At 33.9% G+C, this 23589-nt stretch overlaps 1 protein-coding gene across 13 annotated transcripts in view; it reads right to left on the minus strand.

Moving 5' to 3' along the window:
* The window catches only part of LOC133184282 (calcium/calmodulin-dependent protein kinase type II delta chain-like), a 52564-nt gene that overhangs the window by 18775 nt on the left and 10200 nt on the right, over window positions 1-23589 (minus strand). For all 13 annotated transcript variants that reach the window (XM_061319279.1, XM_061319273.1, XM_061319277.1 and 10 more), the window contains exons 5-10: window positions 16769-16834; window positions 14643-14715; window positions 12305-12407; window positions 3664-3747; window positions 2869-2963; window positions 768-890 (exon numbers count right to left, since the gene is read on the minus strand). In XM_061319279.1, the coding sequence (XP_061175263.1) occupies window positions 768-890; window positions 2869-2963; window positions 3664-3747; window positions 12305-12407; window positions 14643-14715; window positions 16769-16834 (544 nt within the window). The remainder of the gene's footprint in view (window positions 1-767; window positions 891-2868; window positions 2964-3663; window positions 3748-12304; window positions 12408-14642; window positions 14716-16768; window positions 16835-23589) is intronic.

A 23589-nucleotide genomic window follows, 5' to 3' on the forward strand; every position in this document is an offset into this window, starting at 1 on the left:
TTTAATTATACCAGGTAATTCCATGTACATGTTATTAAACAAATTACTGTTTCAGCATATACATATATAGCACATATTCTTGCTTGTACACTAGCCTCTTATAATTCAAAGTCAAGTTTAACTGCGTTCATACCAGACATTTCCACTCGTTTAAAAAAAAATTGAAAATTTAAAACTTTTACTAGTGGATGAAAAAAAAATAAAACTTAACAGGTGCACTGTAAACATATTATATTTAGCATGTACAATATTTGCCAGATATTGATTTTTGAACAAGTTAGCATAGATTTCATTCATTTCTTAATGTCCTTATTTATGTTTATATGTGCAAGACAATTAGCATTGTACTTGAATTAGTGGAAATTGCTTTCCGCCAAAGGCCCTAAAGACAATACACAGCCAAATGTACACATAATACATTTACAGTGTATTTCTTATAACAAACTCCTATTTTTACTTTGGGTTTCTTCTTGTTTTTTTTTTAAACTCTCATATGGCTTCATTTTTGACCAAGTATTTATTACACCCTATCTACACATCTACTACTTTCAGACTAGTCAAAAAATCTAGGTCCTTCTTCTTATTTTTGTTAAAACAAAAAATTCAAAAGTAATTTCTATTTTGTATGATGCTTGTAGTAAAAACTTTCCCTCAGTTCTACATATATGTACTGGTATAAATAGTTAATAGAATGTGGAGATACTTAGAATTCCCCTTCCCCACAGATGCAATGCTGGTTGAGGAGAGTGCGAGGGTAGGGTACTTACACAGATCCAGGGGTGTTTGAGGGCTTCTGTGGCATTTATACGTTTTGCAGGGTTGACTGTTAGCATACTATTGATTAAATTCTTTGCCTCAGGTGTCACAGTGTCCCATTCTGGTGAAGGGTACTGAAAAATATATATTACAAGTTATACAAATTGTGCTTTTGCTTCTCTGTCATTTCTAAGCTTAAATGTAGGAGTCCAACAGCGGTACAGCTCTATAAATTTAGACATATGCAGCTGTCAACTGTACACATGCCAATAATTTTTTTTTTACTTTCCTACTTCAACATTTTACTTTGGTTTAAATTGTTTTATTTCAAAAATAATTTTGTTATGTCGCTCATGATTCAAATCCACAAACTGCATCTGCAATTTTCTCTTTTTTTGGTTGGCAATCTAGAGCTCACTGGAAATGATGCCTTGAATTTTGCCACAAAAATGAAGGCACATAAAAATTTCTCTGTTTGAAGACCATAATAATAATAAACTTAACGGTTTAACAAGAGCCCCATGGGCCACATCGCTCACCTGAGTAACTTTGGCCATGCTGTTCTTTACCAGATTTCCCCCTTGTAATACCTATTGTGGCTCCGCCCTAACCCCAGGGGTCAGGATTTGAACAATTTAGAATCTACACTACTTGAGAATGCTTCCACATAAGTTTCAGTTTTTCTGGCCCAGTTGTTCTTGAGAAGAAGATTTTTGAAGATTTTTCTTACATATTTCAATGTAAAAATTGGATTCCCTATTGTGGCTCTGCCCTAACCCCGGGGGTCATGATTTGAACAATTTAGAATCTACACTACCCCAGGATGCTTCCACATAAGTTTCAGCTTTTCTGGCACAGTAGTTCTTGAGAAGAAGATTTTTAGAGATTTTTCCTATATATTTCAATGTAAAACTTGGATTCCCTATTGTGGCTCCGCCCTAACTCCAGGGGTCAGGATTTGAACAATTTAGAATCTACACTACTTGAGGATGCTTCCACATCAGTTTCAGTTTTTCTGGCCCAGTTGTTCTTGAAAAGAAGATTTTTAAAGATTTTTCTTACATATTTCAATGTAATACTTGGATTCCCTATTGTGGCTCCGCCCTACACCCAGGGATCATGATTTGAACAATTTAGAATCTACACTACCCGAGGATGCTTCCACATATGTTTCAGCTTTTCTGGCCCAGTGGTTCTTGAGAAGAAGATTTTTATAGATTTTTCCTATATATTTCAATGTAAAACATGGATTCCCTATTGTGGCCCCGCCCTACCCCCAGGGGTCATGATTTGAAAAATTTAGAATCTACACTACCCCAAGATGCTTCCACATAAGTTTAAGCTTTTCTGGCCCAGTGGTTCTTGAGATTTTTAGAGATTTTTTTTTTTACATATTTCAATGTAAAACTTTGATTCCCTATTGTGACAGGGCCCTACCCCAGGGGGTCATGATTTGAACAATTTAGAATCTACACTATCCCAGATGCTTCGACATAAGTTTCAGCTTTTTTGGCCCAGTGGTTCTTGAGAAGAAGATTTTTTAATGACCCCACCCTATTTTAGTCTGACTTTTCTTGATTATCTCCCCTTGTAAGGGGACTTGGCCCTTTATTTCAACAACTTAAACTCCCCTTTACCCAAGGATACGTTGTACCAACTTTGGTTGAAATTGGCCCAGTGGTTCTTGAGAAGAAGATTGAAAATATGAAAAGTTTACAGACAGACGGACGGACAAAGGGTGATCAGAGAAGCTCATTTGAGCTTTCAGCTCAGGTGAGCTAAAAAAACTGAATCTGTGCATCTCCTTCAGTATCACAGAAATCTCACTTCACAGGGGAAAAGGACAAAAACAAACCAGAAACTGCATAATCTGCTGAAACACAGACACACAGAGAAAAAAAACAAACTACAGAGACAGTTAAAAAAAATCAAGTGAAAAAAACTAGCAACAAGAAAGACAATCGCACCAAATTAATCTGCCAATCAGTAGCATGAATTCTTCAATATGGATATTAATTTTTTATTCTAATTTTTTCAATCAAACTGCTTATTTCTTAAGGCTATCTTGTGTTTATTTCTCTTGTATTTCTCTTGTCTGTTAAGTATACTTACATCATATGCCCCTGCCTTGATTTGGGCATACAGGCGGGGTTGATCTTCATCCCAGAAAGGAGGATAACCCACCAATAAAATGTATAATATTACTCCTGGAAAAACAAAATATTATAGGCAATTATATAATTCAGATATAATTTATCAAAATTTTGAGCAGGCAACTCAGATAAATAATATCAGCATTACAATATGTCTTCAATACTATATACAGGGTTATTTTCGCCCCATGTTATTTTCATCCTTTCACACCTGCAAATAATTTTGCCATCATTTAAATTTGCCCAATCACAGTTCTGTTTAAGAAATTATACTGGGTTTTTTGAATTCGCCCAGTTTTAACATCCCTCACCCTGTGGTGCTTATTCAGGGCTGTCACTGTCCTTTTTGGTACAGGGTCTGGGTCCCACTAGACTGGGAAAATTATCGACGTTTTGGGTCAGATTGGGAATTTTACTTTCATACAATGATTTAAAAAAAACTATTATAACATGAATTGATTATTCTAAGGTAAAGACAAAAACAACAGAGTAAGTTCAATTAGGTTTTAAACTTTTAATTTTTTTTTTTTATATACACAATGTACAGCTTATGACAATGGGAATCTCTAGATAAGTAAATTTGGAATTTTGGGGGGTTTTCCCAATTGGGAAAGGTTCGTTTTTTGGACCCAAATCAGGGAGACTGGCAGCCCTGTTGTTTCATTTTTTTTAAATACACTTAGACATCATCAGTTTTACCAGTTACTGCACTAAGTGTAATATCACATATAGGTAGTCTGTGAAGTATACCCACCACACGCCCATATATCCACTGGCTTTCCATAGGGGTCTTTTCTTATGACCTCTGGGGATAAATAACCTGGAGTCCCAGCAAATCCTGAAAAATACCAGAGGAAAGAAATATGAAGTTTTGATATAGAGGTCAAATGGGTTTAGTTTTCAACCAAAGGACTGGCAGTTCAAATCTCAACATTGTTGCTATATTTGCCTGTTTAGTCCTACAAATAGCCAATATGCAAGTTCTCAGTCCATTCTAACATTTTTGTTTATCATCAGATACTGCTACAATTGAGGCCTTATATAGTGTGGCTTACAAAATCACTCATTCAATATGACAGAAACAGTACTTAAGCACTGGTCTTGTTAACTTCTTGAATATGGACTCCGTGCACTGTAAATATACAGCAGAGCTCATTAGTAAATTTTACTGCCATTCAGTGGTACGTACACAGTGTCCATTCATCCTACATAATTATACATCTCACTGACAATACTTGTACTGAATAGTAAAGAAAAAAATTCTTTGTAATATCAGATCTGTGTACTTAATGAGCATCATGTCAATTTGAGGAATACTGTATTAAGGTGGGGTAACAGCGAGCACACAGTGATTAATAATGAATCCATGTTTACAGTAAAGTGATTTTCATTCAATGTAGTTTTTAAACATTTTATGAACTTATCAGAAATAACAAATTAAGTTTATAATGAATCAAAATTATTTGTCCCTGATATTTTTCTATAAGAGTATTTTACGGTTTGTACACTGGAGCTTACATCCAATATTTTGGATTGATAGATAATTTTTAAAATAAGACTCTATATACCATATTAATTAATGTAGCCTGTGACAAACTAGAGGTATTGTGATCCAGCTCATGAAATTATACCCCCACAAATTTTTTTTCAGTGCCCAAGAACATTAACTTAAAGTGACCCAAATGACCTTTGGTCAAGAAAATGACACCCCCTCTGGTCAAAAGTAGTTCTTTGTGCAATGAACCTCCCATGTTTCTCAATTAAGGAGGCTCATTACACCCAAAGTTTACTTTAGATTTCATTACAGCACCACTTATTATGAACATTTCAAATATCCAAATGGAGGTTATGAAACGATAAATATTTTTTAAAGATTTTTTTAATCTTTTTTCTGATTTTGGTTAAATGTTTTATTTCAAGTTTCTGATTGATAGTATTGCAGAAATCTCAGTCTCAAGTGATGGATATCCTCTTCAGATATGTAAGCAATACAAGTAATAGCTTTTCAAAAAGCTTGCCTGACTAATCAATCAATATCTATGGAACATAATTTCATAACCAAATACCACAGATTAACGAATATCTAAGACATGCCACTATTTGGTCATTTATTAGTTAGCCCACGGGCTGACTAGTTACGTTGGGATGAAACTGCAAGTGCGCTAGCGTAGATTATAATCAAAGGCGGATCCAGCACAGGCACGTCGGGCGTGCGCCCCCCCCCCCCCCCCCCCCCCCCCAAAATCAAGGAAAAAACACCTCTTATTTGTAAGAATTCGTCAGCTTCCGGGGGTTTCGCCCCCGAACCCCCATCAGAGCTTTGCTCTGGACCCACTGGGGTTTCAATACAGCCCCCCAGACCCCCTGCCCTGCCCTCTACTGCGCCCTCCCATTATGAAATTCCTGGATCTGCCACAGATAATTCTGGGAAAATAGTTAAATGATTCATTTTAAAGAAATTCATATAACATGTACTCTCTTACTAGAGGGCACATGGTCAGTGATAGATTGATGAGACGGCCTCTATTGATAGACTGGTCTGTTTTCCGTCATTCTCGACGACGAAGTAAATTATGAACAGTTTTAACTAAGAAAGTTGTCTTGAAGTGTTTGAGACAAAAATGTTTCAATGCTACTCTAGAAATCAAAGTAAATAACCTGTACACTTTATAGCTAGCGCAAAACAAGATACTAATAACACCCCCCCCCCCCCCCAAACAAAACTCGCGTGATGATGATCTTACCATATACAAGTACATGTATTATACATGAGCTTAAAATACATCTTTATATACAGTTTTGAAATTGCTAGTTTTTCTTTTCAATCGATTTCAGGACCTTTCTCATAACTAAAATAATGTGCTTTTTTATGAAATGTAAACCAGTACAGATCTTGATGTCTTCTTCATTTTGCCGATTCATTACTTAGAACCTTACGGGAGTGAAGCCCATTCCTCTACGGGTACTGACCTACGCTCTTGTCACTGTATTAAAAGGAAAGCCTTGTTCACCACAAAGCATGAAATAATATGCTACTCGCTGACTTTCTAAGCTTTTTTAAAAACCGTACCTTGTAACGTACATTATTAATAAATGTAATGTTGAAAGAAAGGCTAGGTGGAAAACAGAATCAAGAAGGGATGTCCCATTTACTGGGTGGAGGGAGTTTGTTTATGATTAGACTAGTCCACTTATGGAATAAATAGTAAGAATAATCAGCAAATCCATTGCTTTAGTGTTGCTTGTCCATATACAATGTGTTCTCTCAAAAAAATGAGACAAAATTTACTGTTAATAAAAAATCTGGAGCTTAAGAATCATGTTAAAAGAATAAACTTTATTTATTTCCATATGATAGAAGTTATCACACCCATTCAATAGAACAACCCAAGAAAAAGGCGCGAAGATATTTTACATGTGACACTTGGCGCGAAATGATTGTGTCACCCCTTTCGTAGAAGGCAAATGGACTGATCCAGTAGTTTAGAAACGCAGAAAAAATGTTACACGGACATGTTAGTACAAGGAATCGCAAAGAATAAATATGTGCATGCAAAAAAACTGAAGGAATTAAACATATCATTATTTTGCATCAGTTATATGATTCTTTCTTCTGCAAACTGTATTTGTTTAAATGCAGGTAACAAATTCCAATGTAAATCAGCTTGCAGAAAATCTAGTTCATTAAGAATGATCGCTTAGTTTCAGATCCCTAAAATATTAATCCTTATACTGCCTGACGCACGTGGCGTCAGGCAATAATTACTCTTCATAATATTCAATATTATTTTTATTAGAAAAAACAATTTTCTCTCAAAAAAGAATTTATGTGATTTTCTTCTTAATCTTTGCATGAATAATTTGGAAAATCAGTTATAAATAGACAAGGAATGTATATTAATGAAAAACAAGTGACAAATTGAATGAAAAATGTTTTAAAGAAATGAAAATTCCAATTTAAAAAAATAATTGGAATAAAAAGTCCACTTGCAAGAGTTATCTTTCCTAAATCCCCCCTGGTTACAGACTACTAATTTTACCCCTATTTCATTGACCACGCAAGTAGTGCCAGTTTAAAAATAGAGGTTTTTTCTTAAAAATTCTTTGGGATGCATATGGGGTGGAATGGGGTTATTTTTGGGCATAGATGGAAAGGAGAGGGTCTGAAAAAAATTATAAAATTGATAATAATGGGAAATTTTGCTTTTAAGCGCGTAGTAGGAAGGGTGTAAAGAGGCCCATGTTTACCCTTTCCTCGAAGGAAAAGTGAAATAAGCAGGGTAGGGGTTATTTGCGATGCCATAGCAGGACTTGCAGACTATGAATTTTCCCGAGAGCCTGAAAAATTTTTGGACTTGAATTGTTGTTACTCTATGCCAAGTTTCAGGTAAGGTGTGATTTTTTAAATAAATTTTTACATTATAAAGGAATGTATAGCAAAATAATTGGTAGTCTGTGTCCTATCAGGTCAAAGGTCAAAACTCACGTTAATCAATTTATTGGCACTTTTTGGATAATTTATAACTAATTATGCAAACTGTTGACAAATTTTATGAAAAAAATTGTATTTTGGAGAAGATGGATTGATTTAAATAATTGAAAAGGGGGAGGGTGCACCTGCTCGTGTTTGTCAAAGGGTATGATGTAATGTGTGCAATTAATGTGTGTCAAGAATTTATGCAATATGAATTTTGATTCAGTATTTAATGTTGTAGCTGACATAGAGCACATTCCTCACCTATCCAGTTATTTTAAATTTCAAATGGAGTACAAAAAACACAGGTATGTTCTAACATTTTATTGTTCTTTAACACTCCTCTTAGTATTAGAGAAATGCATTATTCCTCAAAACTTTAGTCACTTGGTGTATATGTAATTATAGTTGATACAATTATTTATTAATTCTGAATGTGAATTGAAGTTAAAAGTGCTTTAAAAGTTGAGTATTTTTTTTCAGTGGCTCATTTTCAGTTGATGTGGTGGGATTGTATGCAGTGGCCTGAATGGGAGACTTCTTTTATTTTTAAAAATTCAGGCCAGTTGCCAGTCAGAAGTGAACAAATTTCTACCAGCAGCAGAGACAAATGAGTATTTAGAAAACATGAAACAGCCGTCAACAATATTACTCTACAGTAGCCTTAACTAAAGGTATATAATCAACTGTCTCTTAAGTTTGTACCAATTTTTTTTTTTTTTTTTGGTAATGTATTCATCTATCACCATCATCTGTCGCCAAACTGGTTTACAGTCTCTAAAACTTTCTCCTTTTCTTTCAGCTTTTGGAATTACACATTTGCTGTCTGATTGCTGGCACTGATCTGTGATTGTCCAAGACAAGGGAGGTTAGTAAGGTGCTCAACATTTCATATGGAATGTTTAGTCCTACTGACTTCCTCTAATCTTGAGGTGTCTTGGACATCATTGTCTGTGGTCGCATATCAGACAAAATCATCTTTTTTGGACAAGGACAGGTGTTTTCAAGAATTTAGATGTACACTGTGCAAAAATAGTGATCCACCTAGCAGGCAGAATTTATGTGCATTTTAATATAACCATCTCTACAACCCCCCCCCCCCCCCCCCTTTTGTTCTTAGTAGTCAACTTCCAAGTAACTCCAGGAGTGATTATATGTGACATAGACATGGTATGTATTTTCTGTGTTGAACCATTGAAAGTATATGAAATGCTTTTTTATTATTTTCTATTATTTTGTACCTTTCTATTGCAGAGTTACCTCCCCTTTTTCTACAGCAAAGTGAATAATGTATGTAGGTAAAATGCATGTTTAAATTCCTTTTCTTGTAAATTCAGAGTTATAAAAACCAAAATTTTATAAAATTTATGGTATTTATTGTCTAATCATGTTTATTATTACATGAAATACCCATTAAAGAAGTCTAAATATGACCAGGGATAATCCAATTAGAGTAGTAAGTACCACTTCCTGACAGAGGCTGAATGAACCAGGTTGGATAATCTGCTTATAACAAAGGTATTAATCTTTTTTCCCTAACTTTTATGCTGATTTGTTAAAGCTTATATATTGTAGAATTTTTTAATATAAGTTTTACTAAAGTTAGAATTTGCGAAATATTTTTATTTTTAAAATTTCCAAGAATTTTTTGCTTTTTGAAGGTATTTTTTTGAAAAATTGTTTAAAATATTTATTTATGTAATAGGTAAAGTTTGCTTCTTGAATTTTGTATAGGACATATTTATCTAGTATACCAAAATATAAAGAAAGAAAATAATTGTAACATATGTGAGTTGTTAGCATTTCAAATTTGAGAACTGTGTGTCTTATGCTCATTTCATCCTCTGATTTAAGGTGTTCCAGCACATCAATTAAAGGGCCATAACTCTGCTTTGGAATCATCAATTTCAATGAAACATCATCAGCTACTTTGTATAAACAAAAGACACCGGCATGTCAGATTTCAGCAAAATCAGACAAGGTTTGTGTCCTTATTAGGTTACAGACTACTAATTTTACCCCTATTTCATTGACCACGCAAGTAGTGCCAGTTTAAAAATAGAGGTTTTTTCTTAAAAATTCTTTGGGATGCATATGGGGTGGAAAGGGGTTATTTTTGGGCATAGATGGAAAGGAGAGGGTCTGAAAAAAATTATAAAATTGATAATAATGGGAAATTTTGCTTTTAAGCGCGTAGTAGGAAGGGTGTAAAGAGGCCCATGTTTACCCTTTCCTCGAAGGAAAAGTGAAATAAGCAGGGTAGGGGTTATTTGCGATGCCATAGCAGGACTTGCAGACTATGAATTTTCCCGAGAGCCTGAAAAATTTTTGGACTTGAATTGTTGTTACTCTATATGCCAAGTTTCAGGTAAGTTGAGCTGGTGTGATTTTTTAAATAAATTTTTACATTATAAAGGAATGTATAGCAAAATAATTGGTAGTCTGTGTCCCCCTGACTCAAAACACTCGGGAACGGTTGAACATATCAGAATAAGCTAAAATTTCTAGAATAATATACATTTTTCAAGGAAATAAAGACAAGCACACAAACCAACAAGAGTAGTACTCTAAAAGCGCAAGTCAATATTTATTTCAATAAGGTTGTAGATTTCAACTAGAATTTCCTCTATACGTACATGTTGTCAGTGGTAGAACTTGCTGCTTTCGTTATGACATTGTACACTACTTAGGTAGCGAAGATTTGACTGTCATTCTCTTTGGTGTCTACTTAAAAATAACCCTTCTTCCTTCGTGATTTATAATGAAACCATTGTTCTCATCGTTTACAACATCGCATGTAGTCTATTTTTAGAGCGTTTTAAAGATTTAGTTTATCAGATCAGCAAAGCGAACCTGTACAATTTGTTCCCAGGAGAAAACGGACAAAACAATGGAGGTTTATTTTTCTGTGTAGTACATCATCAAAAAGTGGTGTAATGAGCCTTCTTAAATAGTTAGGGAATGACATGAATTTTTCTGCCAGTGATCTTGAACTTGCCAAAAATTGTCTAAGGTCAAGGTTATGACACATCCTTAGGAAATAGGTAATATATATGTGATGTTTGAACTTCCAACATTTTTCTATAGTAAGAAAAATTGAGGACATGACACAAATTTTACATTTTTATGCCAGTGAACTGGAACTTGCCCAAATGACCTAAGGTCAAGATCATGACACACCCTTTAAAGCTCATCAGCAATCTTTTTTTTTTAAGTATCAACTTCCAATTTTTCTCCATTAGAGAATTATGAATAGGATACGGTTTATATACTTTTGTGAACTTAAACTTGCTAAGATGACACTCATGTCAAGGCCATGATACACCCTCAGGTCATGAACAATCTTTGTGTCAAGTATGAGCTTCCAATTGTTCTCTATAACACAATATGGTCAGAAGAGAAATTATGCATTTTATACAAGTGACCTTGAATTTGACCAAATGACCTTGAGTCAAGGTCACAACACATGTTCATGGCATAAGCAAACTTTGTAGGATATATGAACTTCCTATGTTTCTTCATAAGAAAGTTATGAACCAGACATGAATTTTACCATTTTTGTGCTAGTGAAATCAAGCTTGCTTGAATGACCTTGGGTCAAGGTGTTGACAAATCAATCAATCTTTGTATCAAGTTTCAACTCCCAATGATCCTCAATTACATACTTATGTCCTGGATATGATTGCATGAACTGATGGACAAGGCAATCTGTGTTTAACCCCCCCCCCCAACTTTTATGTGCGTTTTACACGGGAGGGGGAGGAGTATAAAAAGGATGAGTCTCCCAAGGAAAAGACATTCTATTTGTATCTTTTATGCACTGTGCTGCACAGTGTTCCTGTGAAAAAAGAACTTAATTCAAAGGCACCACCAATTTTCAATGTTGCTGGTTTTGATGGCTATTATTCATGAGTTGTAATGTAAAACATTTGTTAGATGACCCTAAATTTTTTCGTTATGTATCTAATATCCTTAAAAGTTAGATTATCATAACACAATATCAAACTTCCTCAAAAGTTAGGGAAGATGGTATGTTGGCAGGGAATAAATAAGATAGACTAAATTGATAATAAGCAAATGTGGCTTTACCCAAAACCTATAACAGGGTTACAAGTCAAAGCCTCATATCACGATATAATTTAACAATGGTCAGCTTTCCATTTTTCTACCGTACATATGGGCTTCATATGCAGTATGGATACCAATGAAAAAAACAAATTAATAATCCCATAAAGACATAAAACATTCCACAGTTATACAATGCTAGACTTAAAGCAGCTAAGGCAATGAGATGATACAGATAATCCTCTATTTATCTTGTCTTTCTCATCAACTTCCTGTCTTCAAAAGTAATCAATTTCCTGTGTACTTCAACGTTTCCTTTCTCTAGGAAATTGGGAGAAAAAAACTTAGAAGCGTAAATTGACTATTACAGTCACTTTTCTCTTAAATAATGTCTTTATTAGGGCATTGTGTCTGAATTATAGTTAATGATTTTACAAGATGGCAGTAATCACACAGCTTGTGTTTGTGTGTGAAAGAGGTGTTGCTCTCCAACTGTTCCAAGTTTTCAGATGGCTTAAGGGAAGAACTCTCCCATGCCATGAGGAAAAATTCTTTATCTGAATTTTCTGAACATGAACAGTAAATTAAAATTTTTCATTAAATCCACCAAAACATACCTTCATCACACAAAATCACCCACCCCCACTTTATAGAAAACAAATACTTATGCAAGGGTTATGCAACCTTGATCAACTATAGTGAGAATAAGTTATTGATTAAATAACATTCATCAAGTGTTATATCACCCCCCTCCCCCCCCCCCCCCCAAAAAAAAAAATTGAATGTTACACACAATTCAAATAAAAAGAACGAATATACAGTACAAAGCAGTGTGAAATTTCTCTTCAGAACTTACCAAACCATGCCTGCTGATCTCCCTGAACTTCTATTGCTAAACCAAAATCAGCCAATTTGACAGCAGCTCCTTTTACTTTACTTGCTAACAGTAAATTTTCTGGCTATTTGAAAAAAAAAAGATAGAAACACACATATAAGCAACAGATTTAAATTTCAGAATGACTTCTTTAAGGAGAATTTTCTTCCGTAGTATAAAAAGTGATTTTAAGTGCTTTTAAAGAAATTAAGCAGCAATTCTATTTTTGCAATAAAAAGTTACATTATCATGCTATCTGACAAATCCTCAAACCTGAACACATAAAGCTGGCAGACTAATAGATTTATAGAGTTCCAAGTACCAAGTTATTCCTTAGTTGAAATTTCTAGCCAGACTTACAGTAAACATTATACTATTTAATCCATTAGCCCAGGTGAGCTAATTTAAAAATAAATGAATTTAAAAAAACCTATTGATCAACTTTTCGTTTTACTGACCCACATATGTGATTAAAGAAAGAAAATTTATAGGCATCAAGAAATAACAAAGCCTCCATTAATAACTCTCAGGGAAGCAATATTCAAACAAAAATTACAAGTGGTTGGCTTTTTAAGACTTCAATCCTGTGTCATCAATGTGCAATTACACATCTTAAGTTGGTTGTGGCCTATTTTACAGTGTGTCAATATTTTCCTAGAGACTAAGGCAGACATTAAAACTTCAAGGCATTTAGTTCGATGGCACCACTGACATGATTGCTTCCGTAAAGAATCGTCAATCCAGTTTACTTAAGAAAATCATCATAATCTCATCAAACATGGCCTATACGAAGCATTTAATTCAATTCTAAAATGACTGTATAGTAAAATTTTATGGCCCTTAATGTCACTTTCAAATGGGATATTACCCAAAGGTTACTTTAAAAGCATCAAAATTCTTTTCCCTTTGGAATTTTAACCTACCTATTAGATCTTTGTGGACGATTTCATTCATGATTCTAAAAGAAACCCATATAATGGCTAAAAATTCTTTTTGAAAAATAGCATTCATGGATATTCATGCTGTAGAAGTGCTTTGAAGAGAAGATATTAACTCTAAACTGTCTGGCCATGTGATGGAAGCATTTTCAAACAGATTCTAAATCTAGTCTCCAAACGCTCACCATTATTGTTTCTGTTTTCAATTCATCGGGGATTCTCACTTATCTTATTGATTTCATTTATATTTGAGGACAACAGCTAAGCTATGCACTCTTTGCAAAAAAAAAAAAAAAAAAAAAAAAAAAAAAAATTCTGGAGACAAGTGCCTCTGATTTTTTCAATCGAAGCAAATTTCCTCATTGGAAAAAATTCCTGGAAATGTTGATGGATGGATATTGATAAATTGTCAAAAACAGTATGCTACTGAAATGGATTTTATCACATTTTTATGCTAAATTCTAAAATTTGACTCATTGAAATCACCGACCAATGGTATTCCATAAAGGAATATCACTTTGCCTTGCATACTGACTTGCAGATCTGATCAATACATTCCATTCATAAAATACATTTCAATTTCTCTCCCCCCCCCCCCCCCCAATCAAAAAATGCAATTTTGAAGAATTCTTAGTTTGACTGAAATAAAGTTAGTTACAAAGATAATTAACACAATTCAAAGGTCAGAGAACACAGTTCAAACTCAGATCTTAAAAGTACTAAAAAACTTGCATTCTCGATGGGCAAGTTTGAAACTGGGTTATCATAGTTTCAGCAAAAAAAAAACACATTTTTAAAGCGGTGTCCTAGCTTGAGCATAAATTAAATTAGTGACCAAATTCTTGATTGAAAATTACACAAGGCTAAAAATTCCAGTTACAACTCTTATGATGGATAAACTCCCATTTGAATAATTCCTTTGCCTGACTCTGCATACATGATCTAAATTTTCAATCATCTTGTTTCACTGATTAGGAAGACACTACGGAGGAGAAAAAATCTGTCTAATTGTATTGGAAAAGATTTATTTAAGCATGATATCCCTGAGTAGAGAGAAAAAAACCCTGTCTTTGTGACAGAAAATCAACAAAGCTCCTGATATCTAAATCTATCCTGCTTAACTGACATCACAAATTCACAGGGAAAAAAAAGCCTGCTTTCAAATCTCATTAAATGTATTAAGATGGATATAACCTTTTACCGATGAATGTCAAAGGATCATTTAAGGATTCCAAAAGATTTTAGGTGAAAACAGAATGATTCCAGTGGTGGTAGAATTGCGAAAAACCCCAATAACTAGGTTATATAAACGATTTCACATTAAATAGCTAATTATACGATACTAATGTCTACACCCCCACTCTTCTAGGACTGTTAATTACCTTTAAATCTCTGTGTACTATTCCATGGACGTGACAGTAATTTACGCTTTCTAAAATTTGCTGCATACAATGGCTGGAAAATAAAAAAAAGAATATGGCATTATAAACCTGCAGATACCTCAACTAAAAACTGATAAATCTTGCATGAGATTCCAGCTTAAACATTGATAGTGCTATTAAGATTTTCATTTATGATAAATTTGACACTTCTCATAACTTTCCAACAATCTTAGGAATTTCAATGTTTCCAATTTTCTAGAATAATTATCAATGAGTCAACCAGTGTAGTTCATTCATAACTTTGTATGTTCCTGATCAGGAAAGAAGACAAAAAAACTCATTTAACACTACATCAATGGTGAAAGACAGGGCCATTAGAGAAGGATAAAAAGAGTTCATGTTCTGTCTAATAAACAAGAGAAAGAAATATAACACACAATGTGACAAGAGATGATCCGCAGGCAGACAAGATTGGCAGGGCCTGGTATTGCTACAGACAACCACAGCAATGGCCAGACTTGTTAGCACTTAGCAGAAGTCCCTCGATGACTTGGCTTACATGAGTAACCACATCACCCAAATATCTTCCTCAACTACTAGTAGAAACTAGGAATTTGAAAACTAGGTTGTGAATTTGAAAACACCAGGTTCCAGCAGTGGTCAAGTCCTTCAGTGTTCAATTTCTATATGACATTTAACCTAGCTGATACCTGTCAGTTTTCAGAAAGAGAATAATTGAAATGTCTTTGCTTTTCATACTACCTATCCTTTTTACTTGTTTGGCTCTTGATTTGACATTTCAACACTAGGAAAAGCCATTCCTTACAATATACACTGTGATTGGCTAATTTTATGTCCTGTAAAAGACCAATGAAATATTTTGTAGGAAACTGAATGACCCCCTAATCAAAAGCCTGAAAGGACTTCGCTGCAGAACTGTAGCTCTCTGGTCGAGAAAATATGGACAGATAACAGAGAGCTACAGATTCAAACATTGTAAAAGTCTTTGATTTACAGCGCAGTTTTTGTCACTCACTTTGGGTCTTATTTCTTTTATTATATGCATTCCTTCACCTAAAGCATGGTATTCGTTAATCAACCATATATCTTGCTCAAATTTCTGATGCTTTATTTACCATCTTTCAATGGATTCAAACAGGCCTATGTTTATTTCACATTCTGATGTTCATGGTGGGTGCTTAAATGTATTTGTCCAAGAACATAACACATGTCGAGAAAATCAAAATAATAAAAAAAATTTCAGGGGGGAGGGGGTGTCAAATATAATCTATATCTTTTATGAAAGAAGAAAATATCCATTTAAAAAGGAAATTAGATATATAAAACTTGGGCGTTATTTTAGCATTGATGTCAGAATGCAAATTTTTAACTGACGTACATTCCAAGGCTATATAGGGCTGTATCAACTGTTGGAAGGTAAATAATGTAACAAAGATTAAGATTAAAATATATGGTTAATTAATAGATACCATGCTTTTGGCAGGGGAACACATATAATACAAGAAATAATACCCAAAGTGAGCGACAAAAAAAGTGGTGCTGTAATTCGAAGGATTTTTACAATGCTTGGATCTGTAGTTCTCTGGTTGACTGTCCGAATTTTCTCAACTAGAGCTAGTTTTGAAGCTAGAAAGGACGTACCTGGTGAAAAAGAATTAAATTTTGGACGACTAATATTATTTGTCTGTAACATTACAAGCCTCCAGCACCAGGTGTGACTATATCAGTGTAAAATACACCCTCCATTTCTAAGTAAGACCTTAGCCAAATGTGACTTATGAACTGAATTTCATTCCCAACATCAACTGATATTCCAAGTATGTCTCTTATTCTTGTTTTAATAGAAAATGAGAAATCTATCAATATTTTCTTTCTTCATCAAGGTAGGAGTAGAGGCTTCTCCATTGTATATAATACATCTGTGTCAATACATGTATTATACATACAAGCGTCAACGACATACCGAGTAATTCAACAGAAATAAATGGCAACATTCTCCCATATGCCGTGCTGCATTTTCTTTTCTTGATTTTATTTAAACTCTTTTGCAGAACTTTAACTTCTGTGATAACTTTGCTGGTGTGTTTGTTTGTACTCGGACTCACCTTGCGTCGGCTTCACTATAAAATTCCCGTGCGACTATGTCTTCAAATAATTCCCCCCCAGTAACCCTGAAACGAAAAAGAAAAATCAGCTGTTAAGTAATAAATCACTTCATTGTTCTTAATCTACACAGCATGGAATAGTTATCCTAATTTATTATTCCTTCAATAATTCATTATCCAACACCGTTCTTCTCTGGATACATCCTTATCCTAATACTACAACTGATATCAGCTATAAAATCACCCATTCCTCATCAAAAAGTCATGAGAAACAGAGAGGATTGCCCAACATTGGAGTGGACAGAGAGTACAATGTAATACACATATACATAAGAAAATGTCCAACTTAAAAAAAAAAGTAAAACTGTATTTTTAACCATCATGTCAAAGCACCTGCTTAAGATAAGGAAAATCTTACATTCATGTTTTGTACACCTGGTATACAGATTAATAAATAAAGCAAGATTTGTCACAAAACAATAAATACTAATACTTTACTCAACATTAACCAATTTATACCAATTCAAAACACACTTCTGAACCTCATAACCCTGCAACAAAAAGACAATGTACATACATGTATTAACTAGATTTAAATAAAGAATCTTAATTTAAATCTATAAAAGAATGCAAAGAATAGCTTCATACTTCAATGTTAACCTTATTAACAAGTAACCACAGAATTTAAAAATGATCAAAAACTTCTTAAAACCTGAATTACAAAATTATAACACATCATACTGCGAAATCTCAAATTTTTATGGGGGGTTAATTTTCATTGTTTTTGTGGCATATTTCAAATAGATAACAACACTTTTGGGTTGAAAATTTGATCCCATGAAAATAAGTGTTTTACAGATTTTAGATGTCAACTTAAGTCAGAGACCAAAGAGTTACACAGGGTCAATCGGACATTGTTTTCATGGTATTTTTGTTGCAAATGAAAGTCCCTCCAGCCATTATCATGTTTTTTGAGTTTGAGCACATATGATATAGTACAGATTTATAAATTACTATGTAGGGTAAATTCATTCAATTTAGTTATCTATATGATACTTGGAGCCAATTTGGCTTACCATAACATCTGACAAATTCAAAACCCTTCACCACAGAAAATTGCGAATCTTGCAAAACCTCAACTTTTTAATAATACCATTTTCAAATTAGTCTTTTTAGTATCTCAAATGACTCTGTGTTTATTGACCTAAATCAATGTTTTTCGCAAATTTTCCTCAAAACCTTTATCATACATGTATATAAAACATAGCATGTTCACAATTTATTAGATCATTCATGCTTAAGTAATTTTCTAACAAATCACCACAGAAAATAATATGTTTATTTCAAAATCAGCTAAATATTATGCAATTATGCTAGGACTTGTGTAAGGTTTCAAACCTCCACAACCTGGAATCTGAGCACTTTTAATGAATATGACAAATCTGATATTTGATCAAGGGCTAGGGAGGAATTCTATTCACAGAGCCTGAGTGAGACTCCTACACAAATACACCAACACACCATAATAAATACAAGTGCCTTCTCACTTCTAAGTGTAGAAATGCGACAATATCAAACAAAAAAAAAACTATGACACATAAAACTGATCCCACACAGGTGATCGGGAGACAAATAGCTTGTCTACCCACAAGGCGGACTAAGCCAGTACTATTCCTGTGGGGGCGATTAAATGTCTACTCCATCTCTACTTTCCCAGGTCTCATAATGGATGGCAGTTAGTCCAACAGTAATTGTGTCAGGCCCCCTGACCTTAGCGGCTGAAGTGGTGGGTGGGTATAGTGGATCTCCCCGTAATCTGTCACAGTCGGGAGTGATGAAACACAGTTAGATTACACCAAACAAAGCCAATTTAAACAGACCATAAATCAATTTATACAATTTTTTCGGATCTTATTTTTATTCCAATCCTGCAGATGTAAATCCTTGAAGCCTTATTACTTTACCAAACTAAAAATCCCAGATAGAATAAACTATTGATGTGGAAATATTAAAGATTATCTGACTGCTAATGTTTGTATTTCAGAGGGGGATTTATTTGAGAGGCAATTTATTCCTTCAAATTATTCTTAGCATGTGCAAATATTAAAAATGCAGGGAAAGATCAAATTCCCTAAATCACTGTCTAGCCAGTTCCTCTCAACTTCAAAAAAGCATAATAAAATATAAATAATGTTAGGCCATCTTTTGACACTGTTGCATAGTGTACTGTGGAAATGTCTGCTCTTTGTATAATTGATTTTCATTTTGGATAGGTTATATGGTCACTGTGATACTGATCGGCACTAGTCTCCTCCTGCAGTGGTTAAATCAATTGCAATATTATTCCTCTGCAGTGGGAAAAATCAATCAATCGATTCTGTCTCGAATGTCGCACATCTGATCCAAGATTGGAAGCCTATCTTGGCACAGCAACAAGCAGCATGTGCCCATTCAATGTACACACCTGACCTTCTTTCTTCATTTTTAATTATTATTTTTTCTACAATATAACTTTTTCTAGTATAATAATTTTTACATATCTCTATGAATTACTCAATCTTGGTAAGTCTTTATAGAGCATGATATACGTATTGGCTGGTTAATGAAGTAGACATGAAAACTTTGAATGCGTGACACAAAAATTAGACAAAGAATTTATCTGCATGCCTATAACCCCAACAAATTAGAGCAACACAAATACCTGTCATAGCTTATAACACCAGGGATCTAGATTTACAAGATGAAGTAACTTCAGAGACCTTGACAGTGTGGATCAGAAAGTAATAAAACACAAACACTCTATAGATTCAGAATATAATAGGAAAGTTGTCCACAAGATTGAAAGAGCTCAAAATCTAGATGAAAACCAGCAAGAAATAAAACATTGGTTGTTTATTCTTCTGTAAACAGGGTTGATTAAAAAAAATTGCATTTGTATACGATATACTTTATACTTTCATTCTTGTAAAGTCACACAAAGTAATGGAGTGAAGTTGTGCACATCTGAAATTACTGACACGAACAATAGGGTGCATCTGAGGTTTTGACACTTGCCATTTTTCTTCGTAAATTTTATGACTTGTATCTTGACATTCCAAGGAGGGGGGTTTAATATTCATTCAGTAAATCACCACTAACTGCTTTGTACAGGAGACACTAAACTAATCAATATATTATTGTGCTTGAGATCTTGATCCCTGGCAAATTTCAAGTGCTTGCTACAAAGTACCCTCTTCACAATCCCTCAAAACTTGCTCCATTGCACCATTCTCTTGAACGTAATACAATATGCAGCTTCTGAAATTTAATAGCTCCACTGCTTTCATTTTGCAAAACTATTAATAAAACCAAAACAGACCTCACAAATTCTTATAGTGATTGCTGGTGCATTATTTGAATTAAATATCTATTTGAGCAGTGGAATTTAACTACTGTTTTGATGACTTCAAACACACTCTGTAAAGTCTCATCCCCTCCTTTATTAATAACAGTCGTGTCCAAGAGATCAACAACATTGATTTTCAATCAACAGAGACAGCTGATTATTTACTATAATCATTTGCTTCTAGCACATTCCAGTGATGTCATCCCCGATGTGACATTTATCCACCTGCCTCATCTTGTTCGTTCCAGCAATGAACTTTTATGCAATAGTCTGGACTCTTAAAAACACTGAATTAACTTTCTAGAAGAATTTCTAGCTAATTTTTGAAAAACGTCATGTATCAATAATATCAGAAACTTGGTCTTCGTCTCCAGCTAGGCAAACATAATGTAGATGCTTTTCTGTCTGCATGGTGTCTAGGACAGTAGTTAGTCCCCACTCCCCAACCAAGCAGGGTCTGGGGGAGGTGGGAGCTCAGCACAAATTGACAATATTTAAGAGTGTTAGATATTGAGATGTTGATGCAATAAACTCTATCTTTAAAAAAAATTTGAAAATATGTAGGTATTTCACCACTGATCATTTGAGTATCTACTTCAATTCTAGAAGAAAAAAAAATCATTAAACTCATTACCTAGAGGATTTTAATAACTGCAAAATAAGACTCCTTTTTCAATATTCCACTTATCTATATAAGTAGCTAAGAATTTCACAAGAGGGCTCTGCCCTAGGAGATTTACAGGTAAATTGTCAATTATTTAGTATTTACAACAAGTCGTCCACACATAAATCTGGGTTCAAATCTTTCCGCTGACATTAATTCTACACAGTACAAAACAATTGGATTTTTGCAGAAATAAGATACAAATAAAGATTTTTCTTTACCATGAAAAGAAGAAAAGTCGATCATTAAAATCTGTGAGAAACTTCGTATACATGGCATTTAGAATACATTTACTGGTAGCTCAAAGGAACAGAAACACTACATATGAAGCACCCTCTTAATAAGACATGAAACTTTTACAATTACCAGTGTGACTTAAGGACTCATGCTTCCTCTGTCCACACTTGTCAGTGCAGTGAGTCCCCTAATCATTGTAATCAATAACCTCACAAACATCTCACTGCTGTCTGATTGCATGTCTTAATTAGAATTTCTACAAATTCTTTGATTCTGGGCTTCTGCTTGTCAAATCTAATTACTGGAATGAAGGAAAAGAATGCCTCCTCCTTGACTCTTTAATGGCTAAACAAACATATTCTTGTCTTTTCAAGATGTCATTAAAAGTTAGGTGCCATTTCTAGAAGGATGTGCTCCAAAATCAATTCAGATGCTGGCACCAAAAAAGGCATAACTAAGGACCCTAGATAGTAAAACGTCATGAATAAACCATGTATAAAAAAGCCTTGATCAATGTGATCTTGTAATAAGCATTATCTGTCAAAGCCTTGGTAGATTTATTTAACAATCTTTAGGAAACTCATCCTTGCTATGAAGTAACTTACATATATTTTTCCTATATACTTGGTGAATCATTTTCTCATCTTCCTCAGAATTGGCAATTTCTTGTGAATTTCTCCATTTCTTGCCTCATATAATGGTATGCCATTTTTCTGACAATATTTTGCAAAGCTGCTTGTTAGAGCTGTTTATTTTTTCAAATGAAAAAAAGTATGTATAGCCATATTTGAAAAAAAAAAACGTACACTGTGAAATCACTATGTTGTGTGTGTGTTGAGGGGTGTTATTATATTCCCCAAACGAAGTTTGGGAACATATTGTTTTTACTCTGTTTCTTATTATTATTATTATTATTCTTTTTTTCTACTTTCTTCTCCGGTACTTTTTTGTCCGGGAGTGTTCTCATAGAACCACTCATCCGATTGACATGAAACCTTTTTAGGGTTAATAGGCATGTTGTGTAGGTGTGTGGAACGAAGGTCATTTTGCGCGCACATGCATGCACGTGCGCGCGCGTGCGTGCAATGAGTGAAATGACTGATATACTTGATGAAGCCGTAACTTTTATATTTCTTGATCAATTGCTTTGAAACTCAAAATATAAAGATATATTAGTAGTCTAGACAAGACAACATGGTCAAATTAGCGTGAACTCACGCGCATGCATGTGCGCTCTTCTCTGATTGGCTGATACAAAAATCTCAATAATTTCCTTGTTTTTTGACAAAATACTTTGAAATTTAGAATATAAGTATATATTATAAGGTGCTACAACATGTTATATAGGAAATTTCTTGAAAACACGCGCATGCAGGTGTGCTGCAAACTGATTGGTTGAAACTTTAAATGTCTTTAACTCCCTTGGTTTTTAACAAAACAGGATGAAATTTAAGACATGGATAGGCACATAGAGCTCCTACATTATGATACTATCAAAATTGAATGCAAGGCCATGCATGCGCGTATGCTGAATTTTGATTGGCTAATACTTAAAGGGTTACATCTCTCTTATTTTTCAATGAAATTCTTTAATATTTAAAACAAATGTATGTATTGTGAGACACTATAAGATAATTAATGTAAAAAATGTAGCTATTAGATTGGCTCATACCCATATGGCTATATCGGAGTTGTTTTCCAATGAAATACCCTTAAAAATAAAGTGTCCATCTATATTACAAAAGTATTGTCTAATTTATTGAAGCTTGTAGGGAATGGGGCATCACAAGGGATTGGGGAGCCATTTGGGGAACATCTGTAACGGTTCCCGTTACAATTAGCACTAGTTTGCATTGTTTTCATGGTTCTCTTCTTCAACCACAAAATTAAATCCCTGCAAACCAATTTTCCTCCCTAAAACCATAAAAAATTGACCAGAAAAAAAAACTTGAAATTAAAAAAAAAAATAAATGATTTTTCAGAAGAATAAGAAAAATAAGAGATTTTACAGTATTTCATTTAAAATGCACTTTACATGAAATTACATTTCAAAAATTTCATATCCTTAATTAGCTATCATTACAACAATTTGTCTAATTCTTCCTGGTAAAACAGTATAAAATTCAGTATAAAACAATAGAAATTCAGGAAATGCTTTCACTACCTATTTTCCTTTCCGTAAGGAAATGAACTTTCCCACGTACTTTTGATATGAGTCTGGTGATATATTTCAAAAACAAATGTCTACAATTTATTGAGATTTTCTGCATATCTATACAGTCAGATCCCCCCTTTTTCGGAAAAAATTTTTTTTTCTATGGTCTCCTGTTATTCTATTAAAACAAACAAACAAACCTGTTCCCTCAAAAAAAAAAAAACACTTGTTAAATAAAGGTCAACTTTTTTAGATACAAGAGGAGAATATAAAACTGCATATTCAGATAACCATAAACACAAAATAGACCTGTAAAATACAACAGCTTCCTAAGCCTGTACACAGCCTAAAATAATGTTAGGGGAAAAAAATTCCGGAAA

This window comes from Saccostrea echinata, unplaced genomic scaffold (genome assembly GCF_033153115.1).
Source record: "Saccostrea echinata isolate AGI-Se365-2 ecotype Australia unplaced genomic scaffold, CSIRO_AGI_Sech_v1 ptg000010l, whole genome shotgun sequence".
Classification (NCBI taxonomy): domain Eukaryota; kingdom Metazoa; phylum Mollusca; class Bivalvia; order Ostreida; family Ostreidae; genus Saccostrea; species Saccostrea echinata.